Source organism: Notamacropus eugenii, chromosome 5 (assembly GCF_028372415.1).
Source record: "Notamacropus eugenii isolate mMacEug1 chromosome 5, mMacEug1.pri_v2, whole genome shotgun sequence".
In the NCBI taxonomy this organism is placed as follows: Eukaryota; Metazoa; Chordata; class Mammalia; order Diprotodontia; family Macropodidae; genus Notamacropus; species Notamacropus eugenii.
The window spans coordinates 172,767,833-172,790,494 of record NC_092876.1 but is presented as its reverse complement, the minus strand read 5'-3'; the positions used below and the strand labels follow the sequence as shown (position 1 = coordinate 172,790,494).

The 22,662-nt window shown below is 38.8% G+C and overlaps 1 protein-coding gene across 2 annotated transcripts; it reads left to right on the top strand.

The window, feature by feature from the left end:
- The first annotated feature begins 6,887 nt into the window (after nt 1-6,887).
- On the top strand, nt 6,888-21,484 carry LOC140505472 (acrosomal protein SP-10-like). Of its 2 annotated transcripts, none has more exons than XM_072611495.1 (6): nt 6,888-6,950; nt 7,695-7,816; nt 15,423-15,500; nt 18,923-19,042; nt 20,969-21,133; nt 21,343-21,484. In XM_072611495.1, the coding sequence occupies exons 1-5, from the start codon at nt 6,889-6,891 to the stop codon at nt 21,091-21,093; spliced, it is 507 nt and encodes a 168-aa protein (XP_072467596.1). In that variant the 5' UTR covers nt 6,888; the 3' UTR covers nt 21,094-21,133; nt 21,343-21,484. The 2 variants fall into 2 exon arrangements, with proteins under 2 accessions (XP_072467596.1, XP_072467595.1); XM_072611494.1 differs by having other exon boundaries at nt 21,327-21,484.
- The last annotated feature ends 1,178 nt before the right edge of the window (nt 21,485-22,662 follow it).

Sequence of the window (22,662 nt, the reverse complement as noted above, 5' to 3'; positions counted from 1 at the left end):
AATGGGGACCTCTCTTTCTAGGATACTGGACCATCTCTTCAGGCTCCCTCTTTCTAAAGAATCCCAGGGATCTGGTTCCACAATCCCTATCTTTCCCTGAGGGCAAGCTAGGTGGTGTAGTGGATAGAGTACCAGGGTAGGAGTCAGGAGGACCTGAGTTCAAATCTCACCTCAGACACTTGACACTCACTAGCTGTGTGATCTTGGGCAAGTCACTTAACCCTAATTGCCTCATCCTGGGTCATCTCCAGTCATCCTGATGAATATCTGGTCCCTGGATTCAGATGGCTCTGGAGAAGTGAGGCTGGTGACCTGCATAGCCCTCCCTCACTCAAAACAAAGTCAAGTGCAAGTCATGTCATTATTTCTCTGATGGCACGGTCTTCTTCAGCAACAACGAACACACACACATCTTTCCCTGTGCAATAATTCATAAAAATGTCTATACCTGGGGTAAGAATGGAGTAGGAAAGGATAGCGATTCTAATGGGCTATTTAGAGCTTTATGTTTGTGCATTTCTTCATCTTCACACATTTTCTGTGGTGGTTGAAATAAAGACTGTCTCATACCCACTATCCATATATGATCCCGTATAGTGACAATGTTTGTTTCCTTGATGTAACTGACTGCATTTTAAGTCTCCATTTTGTGACTGAGTAGTTACATAATTTTCCCCCCTGTAATAAGATAAAGTTATAAGTTGATGTAAACATGTGTCCCCCAAATTTAGAAAACAGCTACTAATAGTGCATCCCCAAATTTGATGAACTACTGATATATCCCCCAAATATGGTAGGGGGTGGTGGAAACAACTGACAAATATTTGTTAATGATATTAGTTTTGATAGTTTCCTTTCATATTAGATAATTAATCACAAATCATAACTTGGGTAACATAAAGCTAGAAATATAGGAAAACCACCAAAGACTCTTGGTCTTTAGTCTGACCTTAAGTTGCTACTGAGGCTGGTTCCTATTTTCTCCCCACTCCCACTTGAGATTCAAGCATCCTCATGCTGGCTTGAGGGCAACACTCATTAACTGACAGATTTGCTGACTTGTCAGGCAATCATCTTGGAGGAAGATACACAGCCTCTGATTGGACAGAGAGGGAACTTTGTCATTGAGTAACAGTATGAGATATACTTATTGGAAAGCCCTAGGATATCAGATTGGTAGTTTGTTTCCAGTAGGGTTAATATTTATATTGTCTGATAGATAATATAATCCCTTTGCATGAATTTGATTAATAAAGTTTGATTGCTGGCATTGAGAAGTCTAATTAGTGTTTCCATTGTCCTAGGTAGCATAAATAATGGTAAACCAGTTTCACACACATGTGACATGTTATATCCTATTACCTATATTTAGTAAAACTACACACAATCTATATCTAAGTTTCATTGTAGATATTTCTTCAGAGCAAAATTGTGAGGGTACGTTACCATGAACCAAAGAGAGAGAAAATTATCCCTTTGAGGGATCAGGCTCTAGAATCAGAGCTGAATCCATGTGAGCCCAGAGTCTTTGGGGGAACCCAGGGTCTTAGTGAAATGCCAATCAAGAAACTTGCGTCCAGAAAGATTAAATGACTTGCCCATGGCCACACAATCATTCAACAGACTTTTATTAAGTGTCTACTATGTGTCAGACACTGTGCTAGGTACAGAAGATAAATGAAATTAAAAAATGAAATCATCTCTGTTCTCAGGGAGTTTACATTCAGCTGCAAAGACAATAACTACATACATATGAAATGAAGATCAAATAAGGAGTAAGGGCTGCTGGGTGGCTCAGTGGAGTGATCAGTAGACCTGGAATCAGGAATCAGCAAGACCTGAGTTTAAATTTGGCTTCAAATACTCCCTAGCTGTGTGACCCTGGGCAAATTACAGTCTCTGCCTCAGTTTCCTCAATTGTAAAATTGGAATAATAGCACCTACCTCTCAGAGTTGATGTGAGGACCAAATGAAAGAATATTTGTAAAGGACCTTAGCCCAGTGCCTGACACATAGTAGGTGTTTTGTAAGTGCTTGTTTCCTGTGTTCCTAGTGAAGAGGAAAGGACACCAGTGATGAGGGTGGAGTGGGAATCAAGAAAACCTTCATGTAAAAGGAAAGATTAAAGGTAGTAAAGGATTCTATCAACAGCAGAAACTTGAACTCTCATTCCAGTGCTCTTTCTACATGGAAAAGCAGGCTCCTGCAGATGAGTGGTGGGAGAGGAATCTCTCCCCTTGCTCATAGCCCACAGCTCTATTCCCAGGGCCAAATAAAATGTGAAAACCTTCTGGAAAAGGTCACATCTTAACTGTACCCCACTCCAACCTCTTGACATGTACCTGATCTGAAGTCTCAAGCCATACTCTCCCTTCCTAAAGTATATGAGCAATCCTTGTACTCTGCAGTAATAGCTCCACAGGATCTCATCTTCTGCCTCATCCATTCCCACTCATGGAGACCAAGCTGGTATAGAGGAATGTGCTGGTAGGAAATTTCTATAACTCATGTTGTTGCTGTATCTTTTAAATAAAAATTCCTTAGTAAAAGCTAATGGAGGTTAATAGATTAAATGGAACTTGGGCAATAATCTCTGATAGTAAACAGTGAGAACCTACTTGAATGGAGCCTGAGCAAATAGTGTTAGAGAAAGACACCTACCAACTCTAGTGGTTTTTGCTAGAACCTGGAGAAGGAGATGTAGCTGGCCTTGCTCAAGGAAGAAGAGTCCAGAGTCATCACTACCTGTGTATGGCTATGACATGTTGTCTCCCCTATTAAAATGGGAACTCCTTGAGACCAGGGACAATGCTTTTGCCTTTCTTTCTCTAAGTTTCTATAAGTTCCTAACACAGTGTCTGGCATTGTGCTTGATTAATGCTTATTGACTGACCGGTAGTATAATTTGGCTGGAATATAGAGTGTAAAAGGGGACATTATGTGAAATGAGGAATTTTGCTGGAAGGGTAAGTTGTGTTCAGATTGTGAGGGAGCTTAAATGCTAGCTCAAGAGTTTGTATCTTATCCCAAAGGTCAGGTAGCCAATGAAGGTTATTGGGCATGAAAATTATATGGTCACACCCACACACCATAAAGATTATTTTGACAGCTGTGAGAAAGAAATATGATTTAGCAAGGGGAGAGATTGGAGGTAGAAAGATAATTTAGGAGGTTATTATAACAATTTAGACCTAAAATATTGGGAATCTAAATTTGGGTGGAAGGAATGGGAATGGATGAAGCAGAAGATGAGATATTGTGGAGATATCACTCCACAGCAATTATGTCTACGCAATAAGTTGATTACTGTTCTATTCTAGTAGAGCACATGTAAAATAATCCATATCTTGGGCATGGAAGGAGAGAAGAGGTCCTATTGTAAAATTATTTATTAAATAATTGTAAAACATAAAAACATAAAAGGGTTAGCCAAGCTTGATGGTAAAATAAACAGGTATTTCCAGTTAATCATCCTTGCCAGTTCATGACTTTCACAATTCTCTAGATATTTATCTCCATTTGACCCCAGGCATTTAACAGAAATGGTCACATATTGTACTTCACTGGTAGTCAAAACTGTTCTACTTCAAAAGAATTTAAAAATTCCTTTCTCTCTCAAAAAAAAAGAGGCTGACAGGTAGCACAGTGGATAGAGCACCATGAACAAAACGGAACATTATTGCATGGTAAAAAATGAATATGAAGACAGGTAGATGTAGGAAAACTGATAATGCCAGATACAAAGTGAAGTAAACAGATCCAAGAAAATAATATGTCTAGTAGCTCAAAAGCGTAAATTTTAAAAAATCAAAATAATGCTTTGCTCAGTTGTTTTCAGTCATTTCCAATTTTTTGTGACCCCTTTTGGGGTTTTGTTGGCAAAGACTGGAATGGTTTGCCATTTCCAGCTCATTTTACAGATGAAGAAACTGAGACAAAGTTAAGTGACTTGCCCTGGGTCACATAGCTAGTAAATATCTGAGGCCAGATTTGAAGTCAGGAAGACTCCAGTGCCAGCATTCTATTCAATGCACCACCTAGCTGCCCCCAAAACAATGATCCATAATAATAATGACCAAGCTTGGCCCTAAGTAGTATTTCCAATTCCTAGTAGACATTAATCTTCAGGATCTGGGAATGAGAAATGAGAATTTTTATTTATATGGCTTTAAATTACAATGAATTACTATAATTATAAACAGTAAATCACTTTTCTGGGAGGTTATAGTAAAATTTTAAGAAGTTTTCAGTTTAAAAAAGATATGGTAATAAATGATTATTAATATGAACCAATTTAATGTGACCATGACTTAAAATATATCTAGCAAAAAACTACTCTTACTCTTACTCTTTCTTAAAATATTTCCCACATTCTTTATACTTCTTACTATTATGGGTATTTTAGCATCTTGTTTAAAAAATAAAAAATATTAAGTTTCATAGTATTTACAAAGAACTAAGGTGAATATAGTCTAAGGTGAATTTTCAAACATTGGGAATAGGCAACAAACATTACTACGTAGTATTCAAAGAATGTAACACTAAGATCTCCTAGCAAGGGTAACAGAATTACACAGAATCACAAGTCAAAATTGTCAGTCAAAGGACTCATTTTGCTTCTAAAATTTCTATTCTTTAGAAAATCACTTATAGAATTTGTATAAAGAATAGTAGTCATATAAACTTGTTAATATCTATTTTTCTTAAAAGAATGGCTCACCATTAGTGGTAGACAGCCAGGAAAATAACCTTAGTAGAATGACAACAGTTCCAAGCAAAATTGAATGATTAGATTGTTGCTATTTCTCTCTGTTGTGTTCCTGTCCTGTTTCCCACCTTTGATTCCATATGTCAGCATTTCCTACTCTTCCTTTTGACTCAGTGCCAATGGATTCCTTCAAACCAACAATGTCTCTGTTGACCTTTAATTCTCACAGAACTATAAGACTATTCCCCAGTTTCTCAATGATTTTTCTCAGGATTCAAGATTCAAAAAATATATATAAATCTCTTTTAAAATTCTGAGAAGGAATTTTCACATGAAAACACTGGATTCAAAGAAGGGAGATGAGAATGCATTCTCCTGTTCTTTTCAGAGGTAGAAGACTTTGGGTGTTGAGCAATGCATATATGCAGATCTCACAATACATTGGTAAGTTTTGTTGAAATGCTTTCTTTTCCTCTTATTATTTTTGTATTAAAGAGAGAGTTCTCTACACAGAGGAAGGAGGGGTATATTAGAAAATGAGGTACATAAAAAGAGACAAATAAACATTTTAAATTAAATAATTCATTTTAGAATTTTACTAAAGATTCGACATCAAGGTCTTTAGTTCATAATTGGTGTGCTCCTTTCCCATTTTTAAAACTGGAAAAATATTTGCCTATCTCCATTCTTGAGGAGTGTATAATCTAAAGGGAGAGATACCATGTACATAAATATGTGCAAAGCAAGCTAAATACAGGATAAATAGGAAATAATTAACAGAGGGAAGACACTAGAATTAAGAAGATTGGATTTCATATTTTATTCTAGTAAAAAGGGGGATTTTAGTTGGGACTTAGAGAAAGTCAGGGAGCTCAAAAGTCGGAGAGAAGACAGAAGTGGTAGGCACAAGAAAACCAAGAAAATAAGGGCCAAGAAATTGTCTAGTTCATGAAACAGCCAGGAAACCAGTGTCACTGCCTTAAAGAGTATGGTCTGGGGAGAAAGGAGCAAGAAGAAAAATAGGAGGGGCTAGATTATGAAAAGCTTTGAATACCAAACAGAGCATTTTGTATTTGTTCCTAGAAGAAACAAGAAGCCACTGGAGTTTATTGAGTAGGGGGCGGGGAGAGTGACATGGTTAGACCTGCACTTTAGGAAAATCACTTGGCTGAATAGAGGTTGAATTGAAGTAGGAAGAATCTTGAAGCCAACAGACCCACCAGCAAGCTACTATGATAGTCCAGATGTGAGGTGATGAGAACTTGCAGTAGAGTGGTGGTAGTATAAGAAGTAGAGTGGTGGTAGTATAAGAGAAGAGAGGGAGGTATATTCAAGAGATGTTGCAAAGGTGAAATCTATAGGCCTTGGCAACAGCTTAAATAAAAGCATGAGAGATAGTAAGGAGTCCAGAATGACTTGTAGATTGTGAGCCTAAGAGACTAGGAAGATAGTTTTGCCCTCTATAATAATAGTTGACCATTAAGCACTTCTCCCACCATTTTTATCTCTGTGAACCTCAGGTTCACAGATTTCCAAACAGGTGTATACCTTCCTGATGTGTAATATTAATATATATATATATATATATATATATATATACATATAATATGTATAATATTAGTATATATCTTCTATCTGACCTGCTTCTTTTGAATAAGATATAGCTTTTCTATCTTCTACTCACAAGTGTTAGCCCACCAAATCTCAGTCATATAATTGCCCTTGGTCAATCTTATAAGTCACAAACTAGGGAACTGGCCAACAAATAAATCTCAGTCATATTGATTTTGGAATAGTTAAACAAGTTGTCATAAATTGATACAATGGAATGTTGCTGTACAGTAAAAAAAATTAATATGATGAATACAGAGAAGTATGGGAATACATGAATTGATGGAAAGTGAAATAAAATGCAGGAAAACAATAATATATGCACTGATTACCAAAATGTAAATAGAAGGAGGAACCTTTACACTTGATCAAAACCCCAGCCCAAAAATACGAGAATATTCAGTTCTTTTTCCTTCCTGGCAACAGCAACAGTTTGGTTTTTTTTATCCCTGGTGGTATTTGTCTGGGTAGCCAATGGCACAGATAACATCTGAGAAAGAAACCTGGCTAGAATGCTACCAACATAAAAGGCTATTGTCTCCTCTGGAGATATTTTGTGAGACAAACTCATGCACCAATGCCTAGTGAAGTTTCCTTCCTACCTAGTCCATACTGGCCTCCTCCACTTCAGGTCTGGATCACTTCTTTAAACTCCATGTAATATGCTCTACCTGATCCTCTGGATTTGTTCATTCTCTGCTTGATTCTCATGTAACATTCTGATTATTCTTTGAGTTAATGGTTTAGGCCATATCCTTTCCCCCAAATGTGCTATTTCTTTTTTAAGCCTGTGAATGGGACCAGATTGTGAAGAACTTTGAAAGTTAAAAAGAGGAATTTATATTTTACCCTAGAAGCAATAGGGAGCAATTGGAGTTGATTAAATAGGGGGATTGTGATCATATCTGCTACTGAGGGCACTTGCTTTGGTAGTAATGTTCAAAGGCAGCCATTTGGTTTTCTCCTCTGTCATGGCTATAGTACATGCTGACTCTTCAGCCTTCATGGTTCTCTGCAGAGGCCACATGGATACACAGGCCTCTATTTAGTTCCTTTATGCAGCTCAGAATATCCATCTCTTCTTACTAGAGCCATATGTTTTCTCTTACATGTGGCAAAGTGGTTAGAGAGCTGGGGCTGGGGGCAGAAAGACCTGAGTTCAAAACTAGTCTCAGATGTGAACTTAGGATCACTTAAAGTCTGTCTCAGTTTCTTCATCTGATAAAGATAATTATGCATTTACCTCTGGGGTCATTGTGAGGATCAAATGAAATACTCTCTGTAAATAGTATTTTGTAAACCTAGCACCCTATGCAAATGCTAGTTATTACTTTTATTGGGAGGAGAATGGACTAGCACCTCTGGTGTTTTTCAGGGCTGCCCAACCACCTTGGGTGTTTGCCTGCCACCCAGCTCTCACCTGTGGCCCCAAGAAACTGTTGCACGTGCTGTACCTCAGTAAAACCATCTCAGCAGACAGGTTACCCCAGGTTGAAGGTAAGCAGTAGGCCTCAAAGCCATAGGCGAATTGGGTGGGGGGAGGAGCAGAAATAGGTAGATGAGAACAATTTGTTCCAATGGGTCATGGGGGCATGGAAGCATGTGCTATGGTTTGCCTACAGCTTGGGAAGACACAGAAGACACAGAGGTCATCCACTACATCCGGAACCACCAAAAGTTGTCTTGACTTTAGTCCTGCCACCGGACTCCAATGATTCTGGGAGAGAGAGTGAAGTTAATGACTTCACATAACTCTGACTTACTCAAATCCAATCTTCATACAATTCAAAAAACATCACCCACACCATTTTATTATTCTATTTCATTATTTTATTATTTTACTATTCAACTAAGTTACGATTTTACCTACCTTGGAGTCCTGTGTCAACAGGCAAATGAAATAGTGGCAAGTGTGGATACAATGGGGAGCTGTCATCACAAGCTTCACACAGGAGGCCCAAGCCATAGGGTCATCTTCTCACTGCACTGAAACAGCAGTGGCATTAGGCAGTCCCTGGAGTTCTGAGTAACTTTATTTAAAGACAACTCTGCTCACTTCCTAGCAAGAGGAAGGGGCTAGAAAAGGTGCTTTAAAAATTATCGGCTTCACCCAACACTGGCCTGCTTACCAAAGCAGGCAGATCTCACTCTGGGGTCAAAACACACAAAAAAATGTACAAAAAATTTTGCAAAGATGACTCCACTCACCACTGATAAATGGAATATGTGCACAATCATGGACAACATGAAATCTAGTAGGCCTGAAAGACAAACACCTCTTTTTAATAACACTCAAGGACAACATGAAAACCAACAGGCCTGAAAGAAAACCACCTCTTGCTTTAATACAATTGAGCAAGTACCATATCCAAATAGCAGCCTGAAGTGAAACAAGACTGGTACATGAAGGCCAGCTTACTTACTGAAGTTGGAGCTGGATATACATTTTTCTGGAGTGGTACTGTGATGAGGGATGCCATGAAGCTATCTTAGGTTTCAAAATCAGATCTTATCTAGTCAGTAAGTTTACATGCCTTCCAAAAGGAGTGAATGACAGTTTCATGACAATAAGACTGCCACTTGTAGGAAGTATCATGCTCTCACCATGATGAACTCTGATGACGTCAAAGAAAAATGTTATGAAGATCCGGAGACCCTCATCATCAATGTGCCAAAAGAGGACAAGCTTGTCATTCTGGATCACTTCAACACCAGGGTGTGCATAGACTATCAGACATGCCAGGGAGTCCTTTGGAGGAATGGAGTCAGAAACAAGTCATTTATTACTGAAGACTTATGTATCTCATGATCTTCTCATCATGAACATTGTCATTGGTTTACCTAAACACAACAAAATGTCATGGATGCACCCTCACTGCAGACATTAGCATTTAATAGACTATGTCATTATAAAGAAATGAGTCAAATAGTATGTGAAAGTGATGAAGGCAATATGTGATTCAGAGTGCTGGACCAGATTGCATAGGTTTAATTAAGTTAGTTAAATAATTAGTTAAGTATAGGCTTATCCTCTCCAAGTTAAACATTCTCATTCAATGAAAACAGAGGTCCCAAGGCATGATGACTCAGCATCAACCAATTAGAGCACTTCTTTCTGGATGAACTGTTCCTTGTTGACTTGGAGGGGAAATTGAGCCAACACACATTTGGCAACAGTGAAGTAGAAAAGAAGTAGGTAGCTTTTGGAGATTTGGTGTACAGCACCATATTTGCTTATCTGGGCTAGAACACTCACAAACATCAGGATTGGTTTCATGAAAATGATGGGAAATTTCAGAATCTACTAAATAAAAAATGAGATTTCCACAGGGTTTACCAAAAGTAGAGTTTGTCTACCTCTAAGAAGGCAGCACTTTAACTCCATCAAAAGAAAAGTGCAAGCAAAGTTTAGAAAAATGCAAGATTCTTGGCTCAGTAAAAAGCCAGATGAGATTCACCTTTGTTCTGAAATAACAATCTAAAATGCATCTACAATACCATGAAGCCTGTTTATGGGCCAAAGACCTTTGATGTATCTCAACTCCTCAGAGTGATGGAGCCACACTGATCAGAGATAAAGATATGATCCTGGAGAGATGGGCTGAACACTTACATGGTGTTCTCAACAGACCATCATAAAGCAATGCTGAAAGCATGGACCATTTACCTCAGGTTGAAGTCAATCGCACTGTAGCTGAAATTCCAACTGAAGAGGTTTTGAATGTACCTCTCATGTAGTTTTGATCCCATTCCAGCTGAGATTTATGATGTGGGGGTTCCATGCTCAAGAACTGACTGAAATCTTCTAGTTTATATGACAAGAGGAGGTTATCCCCAGGAGATCAAGGCTGCCTCCATTGTCCATCTCTATAAATGAAAGGGAAATAAGTTGTCCTGTGACAATCATGGGGGACGGGGATCTTTTAGTCATTGCCAGCAAGATTCTTGCCAGAGTCCTCCTTCATCAATTGGTCCTTCATCTGAAGGATGGTTATCTGCCTAAGAGCCAGTGTGGCATCAGAAAGGACTGAGGAATGGTCGATATGGTATTTGCTGCCCAACAACTCCAAGTGAAACACCAGCTACAGAACAGAGTTCTGTACACAATGTTCATCGATGTTATCAAGGTCTTTGATACTATCAGTCATGAGGGCTTGGGGAAATTCTTGGCAAAATTTGGTTGCCCTGAGGTCATCAGTATTGTACATCAGTTTCATGATGGTATGTTTACATAGGTTCTGGATATTGGACAATGCTCTCACACTTTCCCAGTCACCACTGAAGCAAAGCAGGACTGTGTGTTTGTTCACATGCTTTTTAGCTTAATATTTTCAGCCATGTTGTCAGATGCCTTTAACAAGGACAAAAATACATCAAGGTCAGCTAACAAACTGATGATAAATTATTTAACTTGAAAAGGCTGCAAATCAAGACTGAAGTAGAGGGAGAGTTGATGCACAACTTTCTGTTTGTAGATGATTTTGCCTTCAGTGCAGCCTCTGTGGCTGACATGTAACAAAGTATGTATTGATTCCTTGCTGCTTGTGCTAATTTTAGCCAGACAATTAACACCAAGGAAAATACACGTTCTCTACCAGCTAACACTACACCATCCATATGTGGAACCATCAGTTAAAGTAAATGGAGAAATTTTGAACACCATGGATAAGTTCACTCACCTTGGCAGTATCCTTCCCAGGAATGCACACATAGATGACAAGGTTGATGTATGCATTGCCATAGCTAGCTCAATGTTTGGGAGCTTCAAAGGAAAGTATGGGAGAGAAGAGATATTGGGATGCCTCACCAAACTGATGGTGTACAGAGACATTCTGCTGACCTCAGTATTGTTTGCTATGAAACCTGGACAATCTACTAATGCCATGCCAGAAAACTGAACCACTTCTACATGAATTAGGAAGATTCTGAAAATCACCTGAAAAGATTAGGTACCAGACATTGAAGTTCTTTCTCGAGTTGGATTGCCAGGTATTCAAACTCTACTGCAGACAGTACAACTCTGATGACTTGGTCACATTGTTCAAATGCCAAATAGACCTTTGCCTAAAAGATTATTTTACAAGGAACTCACACAAGGCAAATGCTCACATGGAGGTCAGAAGAAACAACACAAGGACAGCCTCAAGGTCTCTCTGAAGAACTTTGATATTGATTGCAAGACATGGGAGGCAGGAACAACCAGCAAGATATGCCTGTATCAAAGAAGGCACTATGCTCCATGAGCAAAGCAGCATTGCAGTAGCTCCAAAGAAATGTGAGAAACTCAAATCTAAAGACATATCCACCCCAAATGCTCATACAGACTATTTGCGCCCAACCTGTGGCAGAGGCTTCCTAGCTTGACCATAGCCAGATACACTACACATCAACCCCATCATTAGGATGTCATTTTGGTCCTCTTCTGATAGGAAGGACAACAATGATATCATTATTGTTATTATTATATTGCCTTAGGGGTGCACTGTAACTGCTGTTTGTCCTTGCTCTCAAAGAGGATCAATGACATCAGGAAGGTGATGTCTTGATTTGCAGATGAATTGAATTTGAGTATGGCAGAGCTTTGCAAAGTCATCAGCCCCACTCTCTCCTCTCCTCTGGTCATTGAAGTCCACTGAAAAGACATAGGTCAGGGTGACTACTGATAGTCACAGATGTAGTACAGGACCGTGGCCTTTTAAGCTAAGAGGTCTTTCCCAGATCTCAGTTTGTCTGAGACAACACCCATTCAGTGACTGAAGGTTGTTAGTGGAAGTAAGAATGGCAAAGGGAATTTACCTGCATATTTACTACACTATTATATCTACCAACCATTTGATACTGGTTCTAATTCCTAGAATCACAAATCATTTCATTCCAATGCAGGAAAAGAAGTCAGAAGTCATCTATTCAAATGCTAACACAATGGGTGAACCCTGATTAGAGCATCCTTGATGACTGGACAACTGCTTTCACTTAAGGACTTCTAGTGACAAAGAACTCACTGCCTCACCAATCAGCCCAATTTTCCTTGGATATGTTTAATAGTTATACTGTTTTTCTTTACTTGAACTGAAATTCTTCTCCTCTTTAACTTCTACTCACTGCTTCTAACTCTACCCTCTAGAGCCAAGATGAAAAAAAAACATCCTTATTTCACATAACAATCTTCAAATATTTAAAGACAGCTATCATACCTTCTATATCTTCTCTTTCTCTAAGGTTAATCATCCCTAGTTCTTTCATCCAAGCCTCATTTGAGGGAATTTTTTGGTTCTTTTATCATTGTAGCTGCAAACATTTGAATTCAGTCAACTTATCAATATTTCTCATACAAAATAGCACCCAGAACTAAACAAAGTTTTCCAGGTGTTGCCTGACTAGGTATAACAGAAAGCACTCCTACAGACACAGAGGGGCCTGCTATCACTGGTTCTTAGATCTGCATTCATAAAAGGAAAGGCAACTTTTGAAGGGTTAACAATCTCCTTTAATCAAGCACATATATCATTCACCTAGTTCAGGGGGAAAAGTCAGCACTCTAAACTTCAGAAAAAATACAGAGAAATCAAAGATCAACAGACATGGCTTCCAACTGTCTGACCATAATCAGAACATATATCACAAATCAACAGACAAGTCCAACTGTCTGACCATAGTTACCAGAGAGGGAAGCACCAACACCCAGGTTTTCAAAGCCAGGGGACTCCTTGGCAGCTTTCCAGAGTCTCCTCTGGCCAAACAAAACACTTCCAGTCAATAAGACCCAAGGCAAAACCTCACCCTCAAAGTATTTATACATTTATACATTTTTTAGAGCCAGAGGACTTGAGAACCAGTGCCTCATTAACAAAAGGTATGGGCTTTCCTACAAATCTTCCCTAATCAAACTCCCCTTAATAGGCAGACCCATTTATGGGTGATGAAGAATTTTAATCACATAAAAACAACATAAATACCTAAACTGTCTCTAGTTAAAGAAACTCTGTACCTTACTCCTAGTAAAGACTCTTCCTTGATAAAGGCAAGATTCAATCTTATTAACTTCTCCAACCATTTTATCTATCCAGCTACAAAGTTGTTCATCTTTCTAATAAGCTAGAGCAAAAGGGAAGCCATCCTTCAATCCTTGCCAAAATTTCCTAAGGAAAGAGGGTCCAAGTTTTGCTTATCACACCCATAGTTTTTAATGGTCTGAAACAGTAACACAAACATGGTATATTCCTTCCAGGTCACTGAAACCATTCCCTCTTTTCCATACTTCTTAGATGTTTAGATGTGAGATCTTCTTGACTGTTCAGCTATCATCTTATGACAGATCGCCTTTTTTTTTTTTTTTGCTTTATCTATTCACAACCACTGAATTCTGCTTGTCCAAAGGCTCTGAGAACCCAGTAAAGGTGACTAGACTTTCTCACCTTTCCTAGTACTCATTCAATCCCTTTTCACTTTTGCCTCTGCTGCTACTGCCAAACTGCCTCTTTGCCATAGTTCAAAACTCCCTGATGTCACACATATTTACTGCTCCAATGCTCCATGGAGCCCACAAAGGTCATTTCATTTTGGTGACTTCTATGTGGAACATAGTAATACATTCCTAAACTTAAATTGGCTGTCACCCTCAGCTGAAGTATATAAAGCTGGAGCCCAGGGAGCATGGAATAACGACTGCTGCTCTAGCCATATCATCTACTCAACTCTCCCTGGATTCTCTGCTCCTTGTAAGAGGATGAGCAAGTTCATCTTTTCTATCCTCTTCCTGCTTTGCCTTATAGCTGGTGAGTCCTCTGCATGATCTCCAAAGGGAGAGTAAAGGGGCTGAAGTCAGGAATCTCAAGAGGTTCTTAGGGCCTAAAAAAGAGTTTTTAGGACTCTCTAGAATGTATCCCATCATTCTCAGTCAAGTCTGTTATGGAGACCACAGTTAACTCATCCTTTTCCTTCTTATCTATCTCTTCTCTGCAAGGATATATGAAACCATATGCTTCCTCTCCATACATTCTCATGTTTGCCTTCCTCTCCCCTGCCCATTTAATTCAGTCTTTTTCCTCCCATTCATTCTGTTGCTGTGCCTTCTATAATTTTAGAAGGGTTTGGGTGACAGAATTCTGAGACAGCAATGGAGCTGTACCCTAAGCTCAGCATTTTGGGAAGGGAGACTGGTATAGTGACTAGAGCTGCACTGCAAGGTGGTGCAGTGGATAGAGTGCTGGACCTGGAAAAAGAAAGATCCTGTGCTCAAATCTAGCTTCAGTCACTTACTAGCTGTGTGACCTTAGGCAAGTTATTTAACTTCTGTTTGTCTCATTTTCCTCAGTTATGTAATGTGGGTAACAATAACACCTACCTTGTGCAGCTGTTGTAAGAATCAAAGAAGATATTTTTTGTAAAAAGCATTTGGTGAGGTCTAATACGCTGCAAACACTATATAAATATTAGCTTTCCTAGTCTATCATTATTAAAGGATCAAGAACTTACATTTTATAGCAATTTTACCCATGTCTTCTGTCTCCACCTCTTCATGACTACTCTCAACCACCCCCACAACACACACAACAATGTGAAAAAGGAATTCCTCCTTTCCCTCTGAGTAAAAGGAAATAAACGTATGGAAAAGGCAGCACATGCAGTATGATATGCCCTGGGTTATCATTGACAATAGGAATGTCTCTGAGGCAGCTAAGCCATTCAAAATCCATTTCAGTGGACCTCACAATAGACCTCAAAGTTCATGGATGGGAAAGAGCCACTCATCAATCTCTCTCCAGGGACTAATTCTTCCGGAATGATTTCTTTCAGGTCAGGAAACAGCTTTAAACATAACTGAGCCCTAGAAGTCACTTTCAACTCTAAATCTATGATCATACTGTCTCCCCTCAATAGGCTGTAAGCTCCTCGAGAGCAGGGACTTTGTTTTTTGCCTTTGGGCCTCCAGAATTGAACACAGTGCCTGGAATATAATAATGTCTTAATAAATAATTGTTAACGACAGCTGAGTGATCAGTAGAGTACAGCTCCTTTTTTTGTTCTTTTTCTGTTTCCTAATTTGCCCAACACACCAATGATGCCTTTTGGCTAAAGATTCATTGACTTTCTTGTCTTCTAGAAGATGTCCGAGGACAAGACATTCCTGATAAATTATGGGGAAATCATTTCCTAAATAAAGTCAACACTACACCAGGAGGTAAGCAGAACTAAAATCCTCTCATCTCTACCTTTCTCCCCCACTAAGAGAGTGATATGAACCCCACTTATTCCTTAGCATGGCAATTACCTTCCTTATCCCTCTCCCACCAAAAAATAAATTAAAATCACATCATAGATTTAAAACTGTAAGGGACTTTGGGTGTCACAGAGTCCAGTCCATTCATTTTACATTTGAGGAAACTGAGACTTAAAGAGGCTAAATAGCTCTTCCAAAGACACACATCTATTAAGTGGCAGATTTATGACACTGTTAAAGAGGATGAAGCCAGTGTCTGAGGGTCATGAAGCTTGCTTCAATGAATGGATAAATTTAGGGTAGAATTTCAAAGCGATAAGATTGTAAAATGAATTGACCCTCTGTGATTCTTTAATCTCCTTTGAACAAAGCACTAAAGAATGACAAATACCAGTGGAATATACAGGAAGTGCAGATTAGGAAACATCTTGAGAACCATCAGCTCATCAGTTCTCTGAACTTACATTTGGGCAACACTTTGATCAAAGTTCTGTAGTCTTTCAGTGTTGAATTTCTTGGCATTATTGTGACATAAATCATTATTCCTGGGGGGTTTTTTACCATAAAACATTACCATCCACATAAAACACTGAGGTTGAAGCCTAAGTTGACTAGAATGGGGGGGGTAGCCCATGACTCACTCCTTTCAGGTTAGTCTCAATAATCAAGAAAGAAAGAAAAGGGGAGAGAGAAGGGAAGAAGCAGATATTAGAAAAAGTAGAGAGGATAGTGGGATTTGAGGTAGGGGGTGCCTCAAAGAAATCTTAAGGGATATTGATAGAAATTGGGACTGTGACACCAGGGAAGGAGCCAAGAGAGATATCATAGACAAGTTCAAAGATGGTGATAAAAAGATGAACTTTGGTGCTGACAATAAAGGATAATTAACACAATCTCCTTTTATCACAGTATCATAGATTTAGAGGTGGGAGGAGACTTAAAGGTCATCTAATTCAACCCCCACATTTTACAGATAAGGAAACTAAGCCCAGAGAATTTAAGTGACTCACCACAAATAATTAACAAAGCCGAGATTCAAACCTGTGGTCTTAAACACTGAGATGAGCCTTCTTTCTTCTCCACTTTGTTGCCTCTCTCACAGAATATTCCTATCCTAAGATTCACTTTCAATGAAGCATAATAAGATAACCCCACACAACACTCTATCTATACTGATTACTATATCCATATTGATTAACTATAATCTATGACTCCTCAAGACATTCTCCTTCCTTCCTCAATTATTTCAGTGCCTGGATCACACAGTCTTTCTACCTCAATTTCTGCCCTCATACCAGAGGACATCAGTTTTCGCATTGTTATTCCCTCAAATATTCTAACTTCCTAGTTCCTCATTCTACTTAGTTCTCAAGACCCACTCCTCCACTCCAACTCCCAGTACACAAAAAGATAAACGTACCCTGGTCTTTTCATCACCTACAACTGTTCCACTTTCGCGTTTGTGAATTCCAAAATCTCTATCTAATCATAACATTTTATCATTCCATTTTGCCTTCTATCTTAAAATCCCTAACCCTGTTCTTTGCCTTAACTGTGACCTCCTATACCTATATCCCTCTGTTCTTTCCCAAACCATCATTTCTGCCCTAGTGACACTTTCCTGTCTTCACAACTTGATGAATCAGTTCAACTCCACACTATCCCATACTCTCAAATCCATGTATTATTTGTTGCCAATCATGTCTTGAAGCTCCAACTTTAAATTGTTCCCTTTGTTGTTGCTGTTTGGTTGTTTCAGTCATGCCTCACGTCTTCCCAACCCCATGTGGGGTTTTCTTGGCCAAGATATTGGAGTGGTTTGCCATTTCCTTCTTCATTTCATTTTACAGAAGAGGAAACATAGGCAAACAAGATTAAATGATTTGCCCAGAGTCACACAGCTAGTAAGTGTCTGAAGTCAGATTTGAATTCAGGAAGATGAGTCTTCCTAATTCCAGGCCCACCACCCAACTGCCCCAAGATTGTTCCCACAATCCTCTGACTTCGCTCCTGTTTTCCTATTCATGTACTACTCAATAGAGATGAAGAAAAGAATGAAATTGTGTTGACAGGGTCTACTCTGATTTAATATTACATAATCTCAACTGAGCCTTTACTGCAGTAAGGAAATCCTTCTATGTCTCCCTAATGAATTCACTATTCCACTAAGCACAGTGACTAATGCTTTCATCCCTCCTCAAGCTTCTTATGGCACTTACCATAAAATCTTACTTCATTCTAGTCTTAGACTTTATTCTCTTAAATATACCCAAAGATTTACCATGTACTTTCAGATCAAGTCACTGTAATATTAGTTTTACTTAACTATTATTTTTTGTTACAGGACACCTCTCACTAAATAACTTTGTTACAAACAACTCCTTACTAAGAAGAAGCAAATATTTGTAATGTAAAAACAAAACACAGCAATATAACTATAAAAAGAATAAATGAATGGGGCAGTTTCTTAGAAACCTTTTAATGCAAAGCAAAGTAAGGAGAACCAAGATAACAATTTATACAGAAACAGTAGTCTTATAAAAACAAATAATTTTGAAAGACTCTGATCAGCTATAATTCTTGAGGACTCATGATAACGTATTTTGTATACCTTCTGACAAAAAGATCATAGATTCAGAATATAGAATGAGATTTGTTTTAACACAGCCAATGTTTTATGACTTTGTTTTCCTTGACTGCACTAGCTTGCAACAAAAATTTTGTTTTTCTTTCCCAATGGAGCAAAGGAGAATTGGTAGGGAAAGAAAGTAGATTTTCATTTATTTTAAAAAATAAAATTTAATTTAAAAGAAAAGAATGATAATTTCAGCTTTGGTTACAGTTTGAAGCAATAGTAGGATATCCAAGTGAAAATGTCCAATAGGTAATTGAAGACTGACAAATGAGTTTGTATGAGAGGTCAGGATGAGACATATAGATGTGGGAGTCATCCAAATAGAAAGAGCAAGAATGAATGAGCTCTGTCAGGAAAACCAGAAGAAATCTTAGGATTCTACATGAAAGCCCAGAGGAAAGGGATATATTGGGTCATAGGCCACCTCTTAACCCTGCAAAGTCAGTGGAAAGTTCATTGAGTTTGGAGTCAAATGGCATAGGTTTAATTCCTGGTTCTCTTAATGACCACTTGTATGACCTTAAGCAAGTCCCTTAACTCTCTTGACCTCAATTTTCCTCATCTAGGAAAGGAAAAAGTTGGCCTAAATGATCTCTCTGGTCTGTTTTTGCTCTAAATCTATGATCATATCATTTCACAAGTCATACATTTCTATCCCCCTTTCTACCCCACCAAATATGTCATACATGCTCTCAGGCTACACAGCTTGTACAGTAGGGAATCTCATCACTCTTGCCTTAACTTTCAGCTGCACAAATGAAATGTCACAAATGTGATCATATGAACAAGGAAGGGAAATGCCTGAAAGGTGAGGGTGTCTGCTTCCCCAAGTTCTCAGAAGAGTGCATGACAAAGAAAGTCTATGAAGGTATGTGGGTCTGAGCCTAGGGCTGAGAATTCCCAGGAGGTGCTTTTTGTCTGAGCAATAGATTGAGTAAAAGTGTGCTTGGTTCTGGAGGGTAAGTGGTAGAAGGATGGGGGTATTGAACCAGCCATGATGATGCTTCCATGAAAGCTGGGACCCAATGAAAATCCATATAACTACTACATATGTGAAAGGATGTGTTTCCTAGCAGAGTGATGAATAGGTTTGGAGAAGTATATTGGTCTTCAGTAAAATGAGGGCAGAGTTCCCACACTTGTGCAAGAGCAAAGACCATTGTCCAAGCCCATGACTTAGCAGTCAATCAGTCAATGAACATTTATCAAAAGCCTAAAATGTGCAGGCACTATGCTAAGCACTGAAAATGCAAAGAAAAGCAAAAGACAGGCCCTACTCTCAAGAAACTCAAAGTCTAATGGAGAACACAACATGCAAACAACTATCAACAAACAAGCTAAGTGACAAACAAAATAATCAACCAAAAGAAGGTATTGGAATTGAGTTAGGTCTGGAGAGGCTTCCCATAGAAAGTGGAATTTTAAATGGGACATGAAAGCAGCCACAGAAGCCAAGAGGGAGAGATGAGAAATGAGGTGTTCTGGGGAAGGGAATAGCCAGTGAAAATGCCTAGAGTCATTAGATACTCCTAGATGGAGCATCTTGTTCAAGGAATAGGAAGGAGACCAGTATTGCTGGATCAAGATTCAAAAAGACTAGAAAGGTAGGGAGTCATGCTATGAAAGTCTTTTAAATCCATCAGAACAAGAAAGCACTTGCTAAGAATAAACAATTTTATTGTTGTTGTTCAATCATTTTCAGTTGTGTCTGAGTCTCTGTGATTCCATTTGGGGTTTTCTTGGCAAAGGCACTGAAGTGATTTGCTATTTCCTTATCCAGCTCATTTTACAGATGAGGAAACTGAGGCAAATAGAGCTAAATGACTTGCTCAGGATCATGCAGCTAATAAGTGTCTGAGGTCAGATTTTATCTCAGCACTCTATCCCCTATGCTACCTAGCTACCCAAGAAGCATCAGTGGGGGTCAAAAAAATGTAATGTCAATTACTAGGCTCCTCTTATTGTCCTCGGAGGCTTTTCTCAACCATGGAGTTCACAGCATTCCAGATAAATTGCAGAACACTAAGTAACATGACAAAATATAAAGGGATACTAAGTGACTTCAGACACTGCATCACGAGACAAGAAAAGAGAACACCAAGTGACAGGGCATTGAATAGCAGGACACCTGGTGATGGAACATTAGGTTATAGGATGCTAGATTAATTTTCTGGAAACAATGGGACTTCAAAGGATTGGGACTTTGAGGAATGAAGAAAGGTTAGAGGTAAGGCAGAAGAAATCTTGGGGACCTTGGATCTTCCCTATCCTCCCAACTTCATAATAATAATGGCTAGCATTTATATAACACTTATAGGTTTTCAAAGTGCTGCACATATATTATCTCATCTTGATCTCACCTTAGCCTGTGAAATATATGCTATTATCCATACCCATTTTACAGAAAAGAAAACTGAGACTGAGAAAGGTTATGTGACTTGCCCAAGGTCACAAAGTTAGTAAACGTTGGAGACAGAATTTGAGTTCAGATATTCCTGATTTCAACATTTTATTGTGCCACTGTAGCTACCCTATAGAAAAGTATGAATGTCATATCCTCTTGTCTCCTCTAAGTAACTGCCACCAGGTCTGCTAAGATTACCAATCCTGTCTGGCAGGCCACATATTTTCCTCCATGAGGGAAGCCAGACTCAGTCATCTGACTGCCATATGTCAAACAATCTAACTGGCCTCTCAATGAAATGTACCATTTTCACTCTCTTTCTATTGATGTGAGACATGGTGGTGGCCTGCATAGGGGACCTCACTGTGATTTTTCTTGCCCCATCTGCAGGTGGAAAGCTCCAGCACATAGTTCTGGGATGCGAGGTTTTTTGCTGGTCCACATCATTCAGTTTTCGTAATAATGAGGTACAATTTCAATGCTGTCAGGACAAACCACTTTGCAATGTGCCTTAGCTCTCCAGATTCTTCCCTCAGCTGTGCTCTGATGCCACAGGTAATCTTCAATGTCTCTGGGTCCCCCACAAATTATATTTATAGTCACTTGACTTCCCATTGGATTCTGCTCAATCCTATAGTTTCTTGATCTCAGGCCTGGCCAGCACTAGGCATCCAGCTCACAAAAGAACAAATTTCTGCATCAACAACTCCGCCCTACCAACATTCTCCTGTCTTTGTCTCACTTCCAGCATCTCTTTTCTCTAGCTGATTTCCTATTATGGCTGATCCCTCTGCCTCAAAACCTGCAATATACTTCTGATTCTCCCTTCCACACTTCCCTGGAAACAGCTCCAATTTCCCTTGTTCCTGTACTTGTACTTTTTATCCCCCAATAAATTTATCATCATTTAAATAGCAGTGATTCTGGACTTTTTTGCATTTATACAGCTAGCCTGAGTTTACTTTGGCATTGAATAACTTCATAGGTGTTACTTTAATACAAAGACACTATTGACAGAAGTGAGAGCGCTTGGGGATGGTGGGACACCATGATCTCAGCCAACAGAACCAGCCTGGTAAGTAGGAAGAGAAGGTCCTACATAATGCAAACACACACACACACACATCAAAAAAATTCATCCCCCACATCTTGAATGATATCTAAAATTCTACCCTAAGTCAAGTTTTTCAGTCGTTAAGTGACACCTACTTCTTAACTGGAGTCTGTGAACTTTTTAAAATATATATATTTTTGATAACTATATTTCAACAAAAATTATTTCCTTTGTTCCTATGTATGTTATTTTATTCATTAAAAAGCATTATTCTGAGAAGAGGTCCATTAGCAAGTTAGCAAAAGTAGCATTGGCATGAATCAGTAAATACCTTAGAATACCACAGTGAGACTGAGAATGGAAGGGAAGCAGAATTGGAGGGAGTTTGGAGGTCAAATGCAAACAGAAGTGGGGAAAATCAGTCCACAAATAATTATTAAGTATTTACTACATACTTATAGAGTATACTTATATATAGTGCTAGGCCTTGATGGACAAAAAAAAAACAAAAACAAAAGTGAAATGGTCTTTGTCCTCAAGGAATTTACATTCTAACACAGAAGACAGAATGCACCGTTGGGCAAAACTCTTTGTTAATTTGATCTCACCAGCCTCTGAGGCCAGAGCACTATTAGTAAGGGAAGCTATGAAAGAGATTCCTGTTCAGGTATGGTTTAAACTAGAAGAACTCTGAGATCCTTTCCCTCTCTGTCTCTCTACTCAATGTACCCAATCTACCCAATGCACTGTCTCAGTACTCAATGTACTTTGTCAGGGAGTGTCTGTGGCACTTAAGATGAAGTAAGAAAGAATGACTGGCACTGAAAAGAGAAGAAATCCCACACAGGTAGTATAGTTTTAAAGGCACTCAGTGATCAATTTTATTCCTTAGTGTGTATTAAAACCTTCATCAATACAGGAAGTATTCATATTAATGATTTCATGGGAACATAGTACAACCATTATTTTTTTCCTTACCCAAGCTCTTGCCAGACTTAGCGTGGGTATTAGATTGACTTCAGCCCTACTT